This window comes from Centroberyx gerrardi, chromosome 23 (assembly GCF_048128805.1).
Source record: "Centroberyx gerrardi isolate f3 chromosome 23, fCenGer3.hap1.cur.20231027, whole genome shotgun sequence".
NCBI lineage: Eukaryota > Metazoa > Chordata > Actinopteri > Beryciformes > Berycidae > Centroberyx > Centroberyx gerrardi.
Window position 1 is genome coordinate 2,161,572 of NC_136019.1, and position 14,179 is coordinate 2,175,750.

At 38.3% G+C, this 14,179-nt stretch overlaps 1 protein-coding gene across 1 annotated transcript in view; it reads left to right on the plus strand.

Annotated features, from left to right (window-relative positions):
* Positions 1-14,179, plus strand: part of LOC144537888 (butyrophilin-like protein 2) — a 38,889-nt gene that overhangs the window by 6,260 nt on the left and 18,450 nt on the right. The window contains exons 2-4 of the mRNA XM_078281793.1: positions 6,798-7,133; positions 7,861-7,926; positions 8,214-8,300. Coding sequence (XP_078137919.1) covers positions 6,798-7,133; positions 7,861-7,926; positions 8,214-8,300 — 489 coding nt within the window. The remainder of the gene's footprint in view (positions 1-6,797; positions 7,134-7,860; positions 7,927-8,213; positions 8,301-14,179) is intronic.

The following is a 14,179-nucleotide window of genomic DNA, read 5'->3' on the forward strand; positions in this document are numbered from 1 at the left end:
TTGAAAAATTATATATTGGGTAAATGTTCTACATAAGGCTTTAAGTAAAATAATTTTAACCTTTTCAGAAATAAAGCTTTAAAAATTGATATGATTGAGATGATAGATTTGCATAACAAAGTGGCAGGAAGGAAAACTACCTTAAATGTGGAAAGTAGTAGTGACTGTTCCAATAAGAAAGGTAAGGATCCAACAGTATCAAATAGCATTACAAGTAGGCCTAGAGGTAGGTGAAATGCATTTGGTTAATCTAAATGGACGTATAGGCCAGTGACGTGCACCCAACTAGAAAGGTATACTTCATCTATGCTGGGAGAAAGAAAGACAAGTTACAAGAAGCTACAGACTAATTGCTTTAACTTCCCACATAGGTGAACAGGAAAGAATGATAATAGATAGGTTATCTCATTATTTAGAAATCATCAGTCGTTTGTCTCAGCACCAAATACCAGCAAATACCAATACAGTGAAGTTTGGTGTAATTTATGTAAATGGCCACTAGGGGTCAGTTTAACACCATAAATGCGCATTGTAGGCTCTGAGGCTCTGTGCACAGTACTGGCAGGACATGTGTCTGACGATATTACTAGCTCAAGTGAGTCAATTAGTAATGAGATGTTTATCTGGTACAGAATGGGGAGCTGACAGATTGATTGGCTTTAAAAACAATCTATTTTGGCCTAATCAGTGTTAGACTATAAATCAATCAACACAAGTGCGTGCACCAAACTAGAAAGATATATCAAACCCCCTTTTGAACGGCTCGGTGCATAGCAGGAAGAAATTCTTCTTTTGTTTGTACTGTGTCGCTGGCCCATCGCTAAAGACGTGCAGCCGTTGCACTTGGGGGAACTTCTCCTTTACCATCTCCATCACCGGGTCCAGGTGTGCCCAGATGGCCGGTGGGTCATGCCTCCGAGAAGGGGAGATGGAACAAAAGCTCAGAGGGGACTGCGATGTGTACAGCACACCGGTGTGGAGGGTGGCTTGCTGATGGGATCCCCCAAAGTGGACAGACTGGACCTCATTTGTGTACTTGCACACATAATTCTCACTTAAGTCAATGTGAATGAGGCATTCGTTGTCCGTGAGTTTCTCCCTCAGCTCCCTGTACGCCCTGTATTGCCACCGGATGTTGAAAATATGTTGACGAAATTTTGCCATCCGATTTTGGAACTGTTCTACTGCTTCGTCCTCTGTCAGCATTATCTCTTTTTTGACTGTCACAGTGGACTTTTTTTCATCTTTATTGACTTCAGTAGACCACTGGGTGAGAGTAATAGAATTTGTTGTTGTGGGCCTAACCAATGAAACAGCAGTTATGTGGCACTCTCCACAAACACCATAGGCACAATCCTTCAAATTGGGATCGCAGACGATGGTATCTGCCATCTTTAGTGGACAGAAGCCCACTACTGAAAAGGCTAGTAGACATGAACTGCAGGTTCTCATGCCTCTTGCACTTACAGGTTTCCCTGTCAGCTTCAGTTGATGCTACAACCCAAAATGGCCTTTCACTGCAGAAAAAGGAGTACGAAACCTGGTGTGTACTTTCAGAGACAAATTTCATGTATATGTTTTTAACGGTGTCTGTCAGCAACCTCTTCTGCATTTTTTTTTCTGAAGAGTGACGGTTTGCTTTTTGCCAGTTGTCATTCGGCTAACGTCGTCTCACAAGTAGTACACTACTACTGCCTGTCTTTTGGTTTGTCTCTGCTGTGTTGTCCTCTGGTAGATGCAGAGGTTTCCTTGCAGCCGTGCTCTTTTCTTTGAGAAGCCCAGGGTTTGCTGAGCTAACCTCTGAAGCCTGTATTTCTTAATTACATTCCCCATGGTGGCTCTAGCAAGCACCTGCTTGTCTTTTTATTTTCTTGTATTGTGGTGCTTCTTTCTTAGTTCTTCAACCACAGAGGCATGTAGCAGCAGTTTTCTGCATGAGCTGGGAAGGACAGGATGCTTTAACAACTGGTTAAGTTGTGTGCGAGATGACTGGGTTTGTCCCTTTGTCTGACTTCTTTGCCACCTCTTCTTGTATTTCTCTTTTTTCTACTTTTTTCTTTAGCCAACACACACATTTTATCTATAGCCGCTTTTCCACCGCATGGTACTGGCATGGGCGGATATTTCATTTCACTGTTGGGGGGGGACAATAAACAGAAAAATTTCTCAAGAGCAATTCCTGAAGGGGACACCAAAGGTGCCGCCAAAAGTACTGTTGTATTAAATGTATATAGAGGTCCATTATGAAACATTTCCATAAGCACTTCATTCCTTTCTTATGAAGATTTTATCAAATTGCCTTTGATATTACTGGGGTCTTTCTACTTGGCGTTTCGGTGCACTGAAAAATGATCGGATGTCTGTTTTTCTTTTCTCTGCCATTTTAACTGACCTGGCTGGCTGACAAATAGACACACACACACACACACACACACACACACAGCATGTAGGTTATTTACAGTAGTAGGTGAGATGCAACACCCATTAACTGAACTAAAGCTAATATATGCCTAATTAGATTTTGTTTTCCCGAAAAAGCAGATCTCTAATGTTTTGCTGTCAATGTGTAAAAGTCCAGAACGCTATGAAGCCTGCCAGAAACGTACTTATATTTAACATAATGTTTGTTGTAATTATGTCTTTTTTATTAATTAAGTCTTCATTTATTTCCAAAATTATGAACAAAATAACATAGTGGCAGCCATTTTACATGCAGTAAGAAAAAAATAATATACTTAGAACCTAATTACATAGGGTAAGTTAATCTTAAATATTATATTATAGAAATATTACTGTTACCATCTACAAAAGATAAAGTATTTTGGTATGAAATCCCGCATTTTAATTTAACCAAGTATCCTGTATCATAAATACATGTCTGGCATTTGTAACAAACCAAACCGCTTGAAAATCGGTCGAAAATTCAGTGAGTTATGATGATTTTAATTGTGGATAGACCTCCTGTCTCCATACACATACATGCATTAGGAGACGCGGCTCCGTACCAACACGTTGACGCACAAGATTCAACCGCAAGGTAACGGAACAAAATGTAGTCTGGTTACAGTTGTGAATGTGTTTTATTCTATTGAGTGGTAGAAGTAAAGAAAAATGTCTGACACATCCTTTGTTTTAAGTTAACCTTTGCAAAGTAGCTTCTTACTGGAGGTCAGCCACCACTGACACACTTCCAGAGATCCTCCACAGACACTCGTACCGAGGGCTAATGTGCGTGTGTGGGGGTTCGGGGAGGCAGGTAGGCAGTGGACCAAACCACTGTGAGGCATATGAGGGGGGACTCAATCTTTCGAAACTTAAAAACGCATTGTTTTGCGTCTATAATTATCACAAGTGCTTTCAATGCATATTATTATATTATTTAAAATTATATAGTTATGTTTACAATGATATATTGAGGGGGACAACTCTCTGTTAGTCCCAGGAAGGGGGGGTCCGGACCCCCCTGTCCCCCCCGTGATTTCCGCCCCTGATACTACTGCAGGTAAGACGGCTGTTTATTTGAAGTTTGTGTGTGTCTTTTCAGTTGGGAATGTATCTGGAGGTAGGCTCCTGCACAGTGTGGTTATAACTTTTTCATGTGCTGTCCTCTGGTCTACTGGTGATCTATACTAAACAAAAATATATGATCAACTCTATGCGAAGGAGATGTGTCGCACTGCATGAGGCAAATGGTGGTCACACCAGATACTGACTGGTTTTCAAAAAGTGCATATCTGTAGCCCTAGTCATGTGAGATCCATAGTTCAGTGCCTAATAAATGTCTTTTTTCAAGATAAAACTAGAGTGGCCTTTTATTGTGACCAGCCCAAGGCACACCTGTGCAATAATCATGCTGTTTAATCAGCATCTTGATATGCCACACCTGTCAGGTGGATGGATTATCTTGGCAAAGGAGAAGTGCTCACTAACACGGATTTAAACAAATTTGTGAACAAAATTTGAGAGAAATAAGCCTTTTGTGTGCATAGAAAAAGTCTTAGCTCTTTTATTTCAACTCATGAAAAATGGGAGCAAAAACAAAAGTGTTGCGTTTATATTTGTATTTTCACTACTTTATTACTTTGCATCGTACGGTATTGAATTAGGCTATACAGATGTGTTCGTCGGTTGTTGTCTACTTTGTAATTTGTTGTGGTGTATAGGCTGTGATCCTTTTTGGCATTGTGTGTGGCGTGGTGCAGCATAGTTGGGAATTGACAGAGGGATACTCAAACTCCGCCTATGTTACCTGAACCTCATAACAAAACAGAAAGAGAAAGTGGTTTCATCGCCGGCAGCAGTGTGGAGAATGTCTCCAAATATAAATTAAACATTTAACACCTTTTTAAATATTTAAAAAAGCAGATTACCGACTACACAGGTGGTTGGTGAAAACTTCAGCATCTTTGATCCAGTGTCCTCTTTAGAAAATGAACGGGAAAGTGGGACTGATCGTTTTTGTGCTTGTTTACTCTACCACAGACGGGACAGGTAGGCCTGATTATAATTAACTTATATTAATAACGGACTTGCTTCTACACTGACATGACTATGTCCATTTGCTTACTACTTACTGGTCATGTATTTCTCAAGAACTTTTTCTTTTTATCTTTGTAGAGCTTTCTGCAGCAAACATGTCTGTTATTTTTCCGCCTCTAGATTTTTAATTTTTTTGCGCTTTTGTTTATCCATTTTGACGCCCTCATCCATCCACAGATTGTTGGCTCTGAGCCACGGCATCTGACACGAGAAACAGAGGACAGAGAGGACAGAGAGGACAGAGGGGGAGGGGTGGGGCCTAGTAAGAGATGTGATTGGGCCATCCCAGTGTCAGTATAGAAAATGAACCAATGGGCCGCTGTCCCTGCTTTATGGGCCGGTCGTTGGCCAAAAAAAAAAATATATTTTTTAAATTAAAAATTATAAATGAAATTATATTGGCCCCAAGGTGCGTCCAAGGTGTGTCGGCCCACCGGGAAAATGCCTGGTATGCCGGATTACCAGTCCACCTCTGGGTATCAACATTAGAAAGGCCAGTGGGTTTTGTGGCTCTAAGGGAAAACGAACAAGTGGAGCTAGGGTGAATATAATTAAAACCACTTTATCTGCTTCCTCTGCTCATTTCGAAAATCTAACAACACTGGGGCCGCATTGACAAACACTGTGAAGATACTGTCAGAGATACACTCCTCTTAACTTCATTAATTCCCTGTAAGTCCCAGTTAAGGGCAATGATGCTTTGTGAATTGCTTTCATCTTTACAAAGATTTACTGTTATTTGGAAGGGAGAAATTCCTTGAAAACGTCATAATTCTAATTTTATTAGAGTTTCATGACTAGGACTAAACTCTTAAGCTTTGTTTGGCCACTGGTTAAGTTAAGTTTGATTTTAAGTTTCATTTTATTTGTCATATGTAGGTTAACACAGGGTCAACAACACAATGAAAAGTACTGGACGAGAGTCAGGTCAGCTCAGCAGATAAGGCGACACGATAAACACATTTTTTTTACAAAATATAAGCAAAATACTAACAAAATATAGCAAAATACAAAAAAAATCAAAATATTAACAGAATATATACAAAATACAAAAATAGCAAAATATTAACAAAATATATACGCAGCAATGTTGGTGTGGTGTTGATGTTGGTGTTGCAGGAACAACAGTGCATTTGCGTATGTGTGTGTGTGTGTGTGTGTGAGTGTTTGTGTATGTGTTTCTACAGAAACTCATTAAAAATCAATGTCGAGTTGGGTGTGTGTTATGATTTCTATAAAGGAAATAATGGTATACATAACTTACAATTTGGCAGTTACCGGGAAGCACACAGGAATTAATGACAGAACTATCAATATCACAGTCAATATCAATATCAGATTGTAGGGGCTCCGAAGCTCTGTGAGCAGTACTGGTATGACAGCATTGAGTTTGTATATGGAAATGTGTCATGGTAAATGCAGTAACTAACAGTAATGTCATGCTATACAATAGAAATAAATGTACAGTCAGTGATACACACCAGAACGCAAAGGGAGAAGAGTTAAAGTTTACATCTATTCCTTCTTTTAATCTAACATTGTTCACACATTTTGTAACGTTTGTTTAAAAAGTGCTATATAAATATAGTTCAGGGAGGGACATTTTATAAACTGAAACATTTCAATTTTACAATTCAAAACAGCAGTCAGTTGATGGTGCTTGGCCTTTCTAGTGTTAATCTGTGTATTAATGAAAAGTAGACAATAATATTGTGATAGTACTTAATATTTCCCAACCACCTAATTTTCAAAGATACAGAGGTGGACCAACCCAAATGTAATAGTCTGTAGGCTTACTCACATTGTGTTGTTACACCTTTGTATGTATATTATTTAGCTATGTTTTGTGTACAAATCATTAAATATGCCAAACTTCACAGGCTGCATCTAAAATAATAGAAATATCTTGACAAGCTTTACTCTTTCTGGTCGTAAGAACATATGCAAGTCTCTTTGTGTTCTTTAATTTAACCAACCACAACTTGTTGTCTCCTGGCAAACGGATAAACAAACAACAAACCACAATGCTACACCTGTATGTTGAGTGTGTGAATGACTGAGGGATGATGGGAGAGATCCTGTCTGATTTTTAATGGCTGATATTCAGTTGCTGCACCACTGAATTCAAACCACAGATTCCTCAACTCTGTAATTCAAGAAAGTATTTAAAAAGCAGGCTGTCTTTTTTGTACTTTGTTACAGATGAGTCACGACTACAGAGGCTTTAATGGGTCTAAATGTAACATTTGTTTCTCCAGAAAATCCAAAGGTGATTGGTCACCCTAAACCAATAGAGGCAGTTGTCGGTGATGACGTCATTCTGCCGTGTCACCTGAAGCCCCCGTCAGATGTGACGAATCTGACAGTGGAGTGGAAGGTCAATGGAAGCGTTGTCCACGTTTATCGACATGGAGGAGACAGCCATGATATTCAGGACAAGCGATTCGAAAACAGAACATCTCTCTTACCTGAGGAAATGACCAAAGGAAACATTTCACTGAAACTCTCCAGCGTGCAGCTGTCTGATACAGGACATTACAAATGCTTTGTTCCACACTGGAGAGACAAGAAAGGTTTAGTTGACCTGACTGTTGGTAAGCACAGTGAAGCTAATCCTGTGGTTCACATTTTCCAGAATTAAAGTCACAATGAAATGATATGGCTGCATTTGTACTGAAACAAAAAAGTCAGATTTTTAACCCTTCCGACACAGATCTGGCCTTTCTGCTGCTGCCTGCACTATATTCCAATTGTTTTTGTATGTGTAGCTAAAGAATGTTTTGCAGCATTTGAAAAATTGGTCTCCTACTCTGTCAGAAATGATTGCTGGCCATAAAATTCACTGTGGAGCAACATTATTAAATCCTTAAATCCCTTGCTTTCCAAATGGGGGCATCTTAGAAAATTACAAGTTTCATTCCAAAATGAGATAGTCACCATTTGATAAACACCAGCTCTTGCAAAATGATTGACAGCATGAAATTAGCAATTATAGTATTGTTATATAATAGCAATTTGCAGTATTGTTTTTAAGAATTGTAGCTGACTTAAGTCCTTATTTGACAAAGTGATAACACTTTTACAAACTCAATTCCAGAGATATTTAATGACGAACTTCAGGTGATGACAAAATGGATATAGAGAATTTTGAAATAGAATTCCTCAAATGCATTCATTTGCATTTTTGAAAAATTTAGCACATCGGATACCATTCGTTCCCCAGAATGGATATATCGTGTTTTGGAATGAAACCCTTCAGTGATAGTCTGTGTGTCTGAATTTAGCCGAATTGAACACTTTTGTTTATGTCATTTTAAACAGTCCTAAAAGTAACAGAACACAAAAGCAACAGGACGGAGGACCGAGATCATGAGAACAAAGAACCTGGTAAATATCCTTTTAGCTGTTGTCTAGAAGACAGAAGTACAGATTCATTACAGTCCCATGAAGCATTTGATCTTTCATTCTTTCTGAATACATGAAGGGGATTGTGGGAGTTGTTTGGACATGTGCAGCTAAGGTGTGAAGATTCATAGCTAAGTTCTCACAACAATAGGAATTTAACTTCCTTTTAATAGCAATCATTGCACCTTTTCTTAAATCACTATCTTGGAAACAAACCTGCAGTGAAGCACCTTGAGCCCAACCTAAACATCTTTTTTATATACTTTCAGATGTTGAAAAAAAGTACATTGTCTTTGGCGTCATTGGCATCCTCCTGCTTGTTGGAGTAGTAGGCCTATGGGCTGTGAAGAGACGTCGTAAGTCACATATTTCTGCTCCCCAACCTTTTATTATTAACATTTAACCCCTTATAATCCCATTTACTGTATTATTGAAATATATTGAGACATGTTTGTGCTATACCCACTTCCTCAGTAGTATACCACCTCACTTTGACAGTGTAAACTCAGTATAACAAACTGTTTTCTATGTTCTCACAGAAAGCACACAGCAAGCGGAAACAAGCGGAGTTGCGGTTGACCCGCATGAGATGGACAATATGATGCCCCAAACAACTGAGACGCCCGCTGAAAGCAACTTGACAAACGAGTTTCCAGAAGTCTAGTTATTTTTAATCACCAGAGAAACGTCCAGCCACTGTTCCTCGTCTGTCGGTTGGCTGCAGCTGAAGTTTTGGCCAACATCGTCAGTCCATGGCCAGTCGTGTTCTCACATACTGAAGCAGTTGGCCGTGTTGCATGACTGGATATTCAGAGCTGGACGTGGAATAAGGACAAGTCTGAAGCAGAGCTGCAGTACTTGAGTCCAGTCTCGGTCCAAGTCTGGGCTCAAGACCACTTTCTTGATGTTTTGTATTTGTCTCAGTCCAAAGCCTATTTTGGATGTTGATTCGACTTTTTAACACCTACATAAAAAAATTTCAAACATGTTTTTCTCCACCTTTGTTATTTTCTCCCCAGCATTACAAACAGTTTCAGGGAATTTGGAAAGACATGTATTCTGTCTTGATTAGGACTCTGTTAGCTCTGTTCTTGGTTTTGACTCCGTCTTGACCTCTTTGGTACTTTTCCCTGTATTGAACTCGACTGCAACTGGTCTCCAAACTGACTTGGATTCCACTAAAGTGGTCTTAACTACAGCCCTGATCTGATGTTATTATTATTGGGCCTACGACTGTTAGTGCTAAAATCCTTTTTTGTCTTTTAATCACCTGAAAACTGTGATCCATGCTTTTATTTTGCCCCTCCTTGGTTATTGTAACTCCCTGTAAACCTGACTTAACCAGCAGATGAAATCCAGTTAGGAAGCTGTTCACACGACACGATGGGACAAAGATGTGTGTCACACACATGAAGATGAGGAATCACACGCATTCTGTCATTCAAAACATTTTCCCATTCATTGTTCGTTGAAAACAATTACAAAATGGGTGTCTGTTGTTTCTTGCTTCATGGCACTAATGTATTTAAGTGACTATCAAGGCTGTGGGATCTGGTGAGTTTGCAGACTGTGACATCACACTGACACTGTGAACACTACAACGTATTTTTAATATTTTTAATAAACTGATAATAAATTGTAAAATTAAAATTTTAACTGTAAACTTTTAACTGAATTGTACTCAATACTCAGGTATTAATGAAGACTTTGACCCCATTCCTATAAATGTGAAATGGGTTTTATCTTGCTTTGGGTTTATCTTGTGAATTTTATTTGATACTCTACATTTTGTCTTTTTTGTTTTTTCTCTGATTTTTATGTGTTGTGTTTTGTGTTTAGATTCTTTATTAGATCTTATGGCCTTTCACGTAGTCTGATAACAAGTAGGTGACAATATTTAATTGGGCCATAATTATGTGTTGCCACTTCCTTCCAGAGTCTATTTATGTGGCTGTTTTTTTTTGCACTTTTTTTGTTGTTGCATTAACTCTGTGATGAATGCACGGCCTGATGAAAGATGTTGGATTTTTATTGTTTCAAGATGAAGTAGCCATTTAATATTTTATATTTTTACTTTTTCACTTCCAGAACAGTTGTCTTGGTTATTTCTTCAATGATAAAAGTATTTTTTATTGTCTGCAATCATTTGCTTGATCTTAGTGTGTTTTAAGGATGAATATAAGAATGCCACCGAGACGTATTCCAGTAAATTAATTGCGCAATAATAGTGATTCTGATTATTTTCTTTTCTGTATCCAGTTTTCCCCAATCAGGATTTATTTTCTCATGAATGTGAAGCTGTGTGTCATGTTGTAAATTTAATGAAAGGAAATTGCAGGCTGTGACACCAGACTGACGTGGTAAATGTTATGACAGTGTTGCTTTTAAGTTTCTTTTTCACCGTCTTTTCTTCCGTTTTTCACACATTTCTATGAGTCACAATCTTAATTTATGTGGTTTTTTTAAATGATGTTATTAGTTTCTGCGACTCTTTATGTTGCTCTTGTTTGTGCTTGTGCATACATCGGTGAGAAAATAAGCATTGTATACTTTTCTGAAAATATATATTTTTAAAGTTTTTAAGCTTTAACAATTGAATAGTATTGAATATTCATTTGTAGCAGTCTTGTTTGATATTAAGAAGGCTTACAGCATGATGTGGAAGAAGGAGCTGTCAATAAAGCTAAAAAACCCTGGAGTAGGAGACTGAATATTTTACTGGATAAGGGATTTGGTAACACTTTACTGGGATAGATATTAAATGAAATGGCACTTGCCTATTTACTGCATCTCTACAGACAATATAACCATAACCCTGATGTTAGCCTAACCTTAACCTGACCCAAACCCCAACCCTAAGATTGACCCTAACCCCAGACACTGAATATCTGTGGAGGAAAGTGTGTGCCTGATAGTGACCAGTTACTAGTTGTATCCAAATTGGCCTGATTTCCAAAATGAGGCTTACTTCCAATTTTGAAAGTGTATTGCAAATAATGCAGAATCATAAAACAGGGCAACTGATACATGTGGTGTATGTTGGTGTGATTTCTATAAAGGAAATAACAGTACACACAACTTACTATTTGGCAATTACTTAAAAGCACACAGCAATTAATAACAAAACTAGATGGCACTACCTTTGCCAATGCTATGCAACTTTCAATATATGCCAGTTCCACATGTCCAAAAGTTAATCGTTTCTTCCATGCCACATTACCAATTTGTTTCACATCAGCAGGTGATGTGTGTTCAGTAGTCATTAGTGCTGCCCTTCTACCACTGGACCAGGTTTTGGAAACTGGCAAGTTGGTTCTGGAAATGAGCTCTCCAGTGCCTCCATGTTGTTTGACTGGACCAAATAATGAAGGGTTGCCCTCGTTTTCTGTCTGCTGATTGGCCACAAAGTTGACGGTAATGTGAATCGTATACGCCTTTTTGTGACAAGCCACGCCCACTGCCACACACCCCTTTTGCCAATTAGTGTAAAAAAGTTGATTAGTAATTCTTTGCCCCATGATCAGCATTTGCATAAAGTTTCATGGTCTTGTGTGAATCCATTTGGAAGTTATACGTGCCTTGTTGATTGATTGATTGGCTTTAAAAACCAATCTAGTTTTGCCTAATAAGATCAGTGTTAGACTATAAATCTACAACACCTCTCAACACCTGTGCGTGCACCAAACTAGAAAGGTACTTCATCCATGCTGGAAGAAAGAAAGACAAGTTACAAGAGGTTTTGGTTGGATTTGGGAAATAGATGCTCAAGAAGTAGGGCTAGAAAAGAAATAGGTTTAATCATCACTGCTGTGTTTTCTGCGATTCTGCCGTCGTTATTACCATATCCTGCTGTAGATTTAGTTAGGTTGAGTTGGTTGAGTCTGTCAAAAAGATATGGAGCGATAACAAGTGTAACCATATATTCATTTTTTTTTCTAACTGCAATGGTTTCCTTACATCTTCACAGATCCAGTGACGGCAAGTAGGGACAGCTTTTGTTGTTGATGACTATGATATGATCTGCTATTCCTTTGCTGATTTCAATGTGTCAGTGTGCAATGGGCAGAGGAGACGAGGCCCGCTCAAGTCTTCATTTGTTCTGATTGGTGTCACGTTGACCGGATTTATCGAGATCAATACTATCTCTAAATTATGAGATATTTTCTCCGAATTATGAGAAAAGGTGTGATTAATTAGAAAACAAAAAACTGGGGCTGTTTTTTTCCAGGTGAAAACAACACGTAACCTATCAATTAAGAACCGACCACTCCTTGATTGACACTCCTCTGTTCTGTCAGCCTTGAAAATAAATAAATAAATAAATAAAAATGAATAGCCCACTCACGGGGCCCTACAAAAAAAAAAAAAAATTTAGTTAGGGATATAATAGGGATAATAATGTCAAACGCGGCGGAATTATAAATGCAATGATATTTAACATTAATAGTCATGAGATAGCGACTAAAGAGCCACAACATTACTTCAAATGTCAAGTGCACATATTGCTACAAAATGTAGCAAGGCGATATTAAACTCAGCATGTAAATGCAGTTAAAAGCAGTAGACCTCCACAAACCACACTCATCAAAATAATCTCAATATTCCCACAAAAGTGGCTCAACTTCCTCCTGCTAGAGAAAACATGACATGACAAAAAAAGTCATATCTCAAAATATCATCTATTAATATTTCTTATACATTGACCTGGATAAATACTTGATTCTAATTGGCTGAAGGGGTGTTGAGTAATTTCAAATACCACATGACTCTGACATAGTCCTTATCACCCCTTATGCAACGGAAATATATTTTCCATGTATGTGTTGAGATGATGATAAGATCCACGGTGGGGCTGCTGTAACCGCTGCCCAAGGACGGCGTCAACAAGGCAGGTGGATGAGCTGGCCTTAATGGTTGCTGCTGAGGTTGAAAGGGCTGAGTCTGCTACAAGGCTGGCCCTGACTAAAGACTGTCAAGTGGGGTGTGTGTTGATGTGATTTCTATAAAGGAAATAATTGTATACATAACTTATTAATTGGCAATTACTTCGAAGAACACAGGAATTAATGGCAAAACTATCAATATCACTACAGCTAATACCAGTACAGCGATGGTTGGAGCAATTTATGTAAATGTCCACTAGGGGTCAGTTTAAGACCATAAATGAACAGTGTAGGCTCTGAAGCTCTGTGAGCAGTATTGCTATACAATAGCAATAGCAATTTTATTTATATAGCACATTTCGTACACAGGGGTAATTCAGTATGCTTTACATAAATGAAAGCAAAAAGGAACATCCATATATAAAATATAATTAAAATAAAGTACAAAGTACATAAAATAGTAATTAAAAAGAGAGTAATATAATTAAAAGATAAGTAATAAAAAGAAAATATAAAGTACATAAAATAGAATAAAAGCATAGTGGAAGTAGCCTCGACTGTGTGTTTATATCTTTTGGAACACCGAATGGAGAACCATAGAGCAAAAGCCCGCCAATAGAGCCCAGCCATAAGCCGAGACGTCACAATAGAGTGCAAGTTTTAGAGCTCAATCGTAGGCACATGAAAAGAGAAATGTTTTTAACCTGGATTTAAAAATTGCTACATTTGGGGCACGTCTAAGATCTTCTGGCAGTTATGACAGCATTGAGTTTATGGAAATATGTCATGGTAAATGCAGTTACTAACAGTAATGTCATGCTATACAATAGAAATACATTTACATGAACAGTAAGTAAAGTATGCATCTATTCCTTCTTTTAATCGAAGGAATGTTTCAGGATGTTTCTACCAATTCTACCAGTGGGTGGGTGAGATCATCCCACTTGTTTCCAACGCAGTTTCACTTGTTTTAGCAAGTGTCAGCATTTTGAAACAAGGTAGAATAAGGTAGATCACTCCACTGGTATAAAAAAATGGCACTCTATTACAGAAAATTGATGATGGAAAAGTTCAAGTTTGTTTCTCCAGGATCAGTTGAGCCAGCATGGCAGGATTCACGGATAATAAGGATTACATTTGGTGACTCAAGACACAGTCAGGCAATTGGTGAAAATACTGAATCTCCATGGAGAGCAACTGAAATCATACATGTTTTTAACATGTATGACATAGTTAAACAAGTTAAACTGGCCCTCACACACTAATCCGGTTGTGTTGGGGCTTTCCGCCTGATCAAAACAAGCTGCCAACTTCCTTGACTGACTCACCTTTAGCCATAAGAAAAACAGATA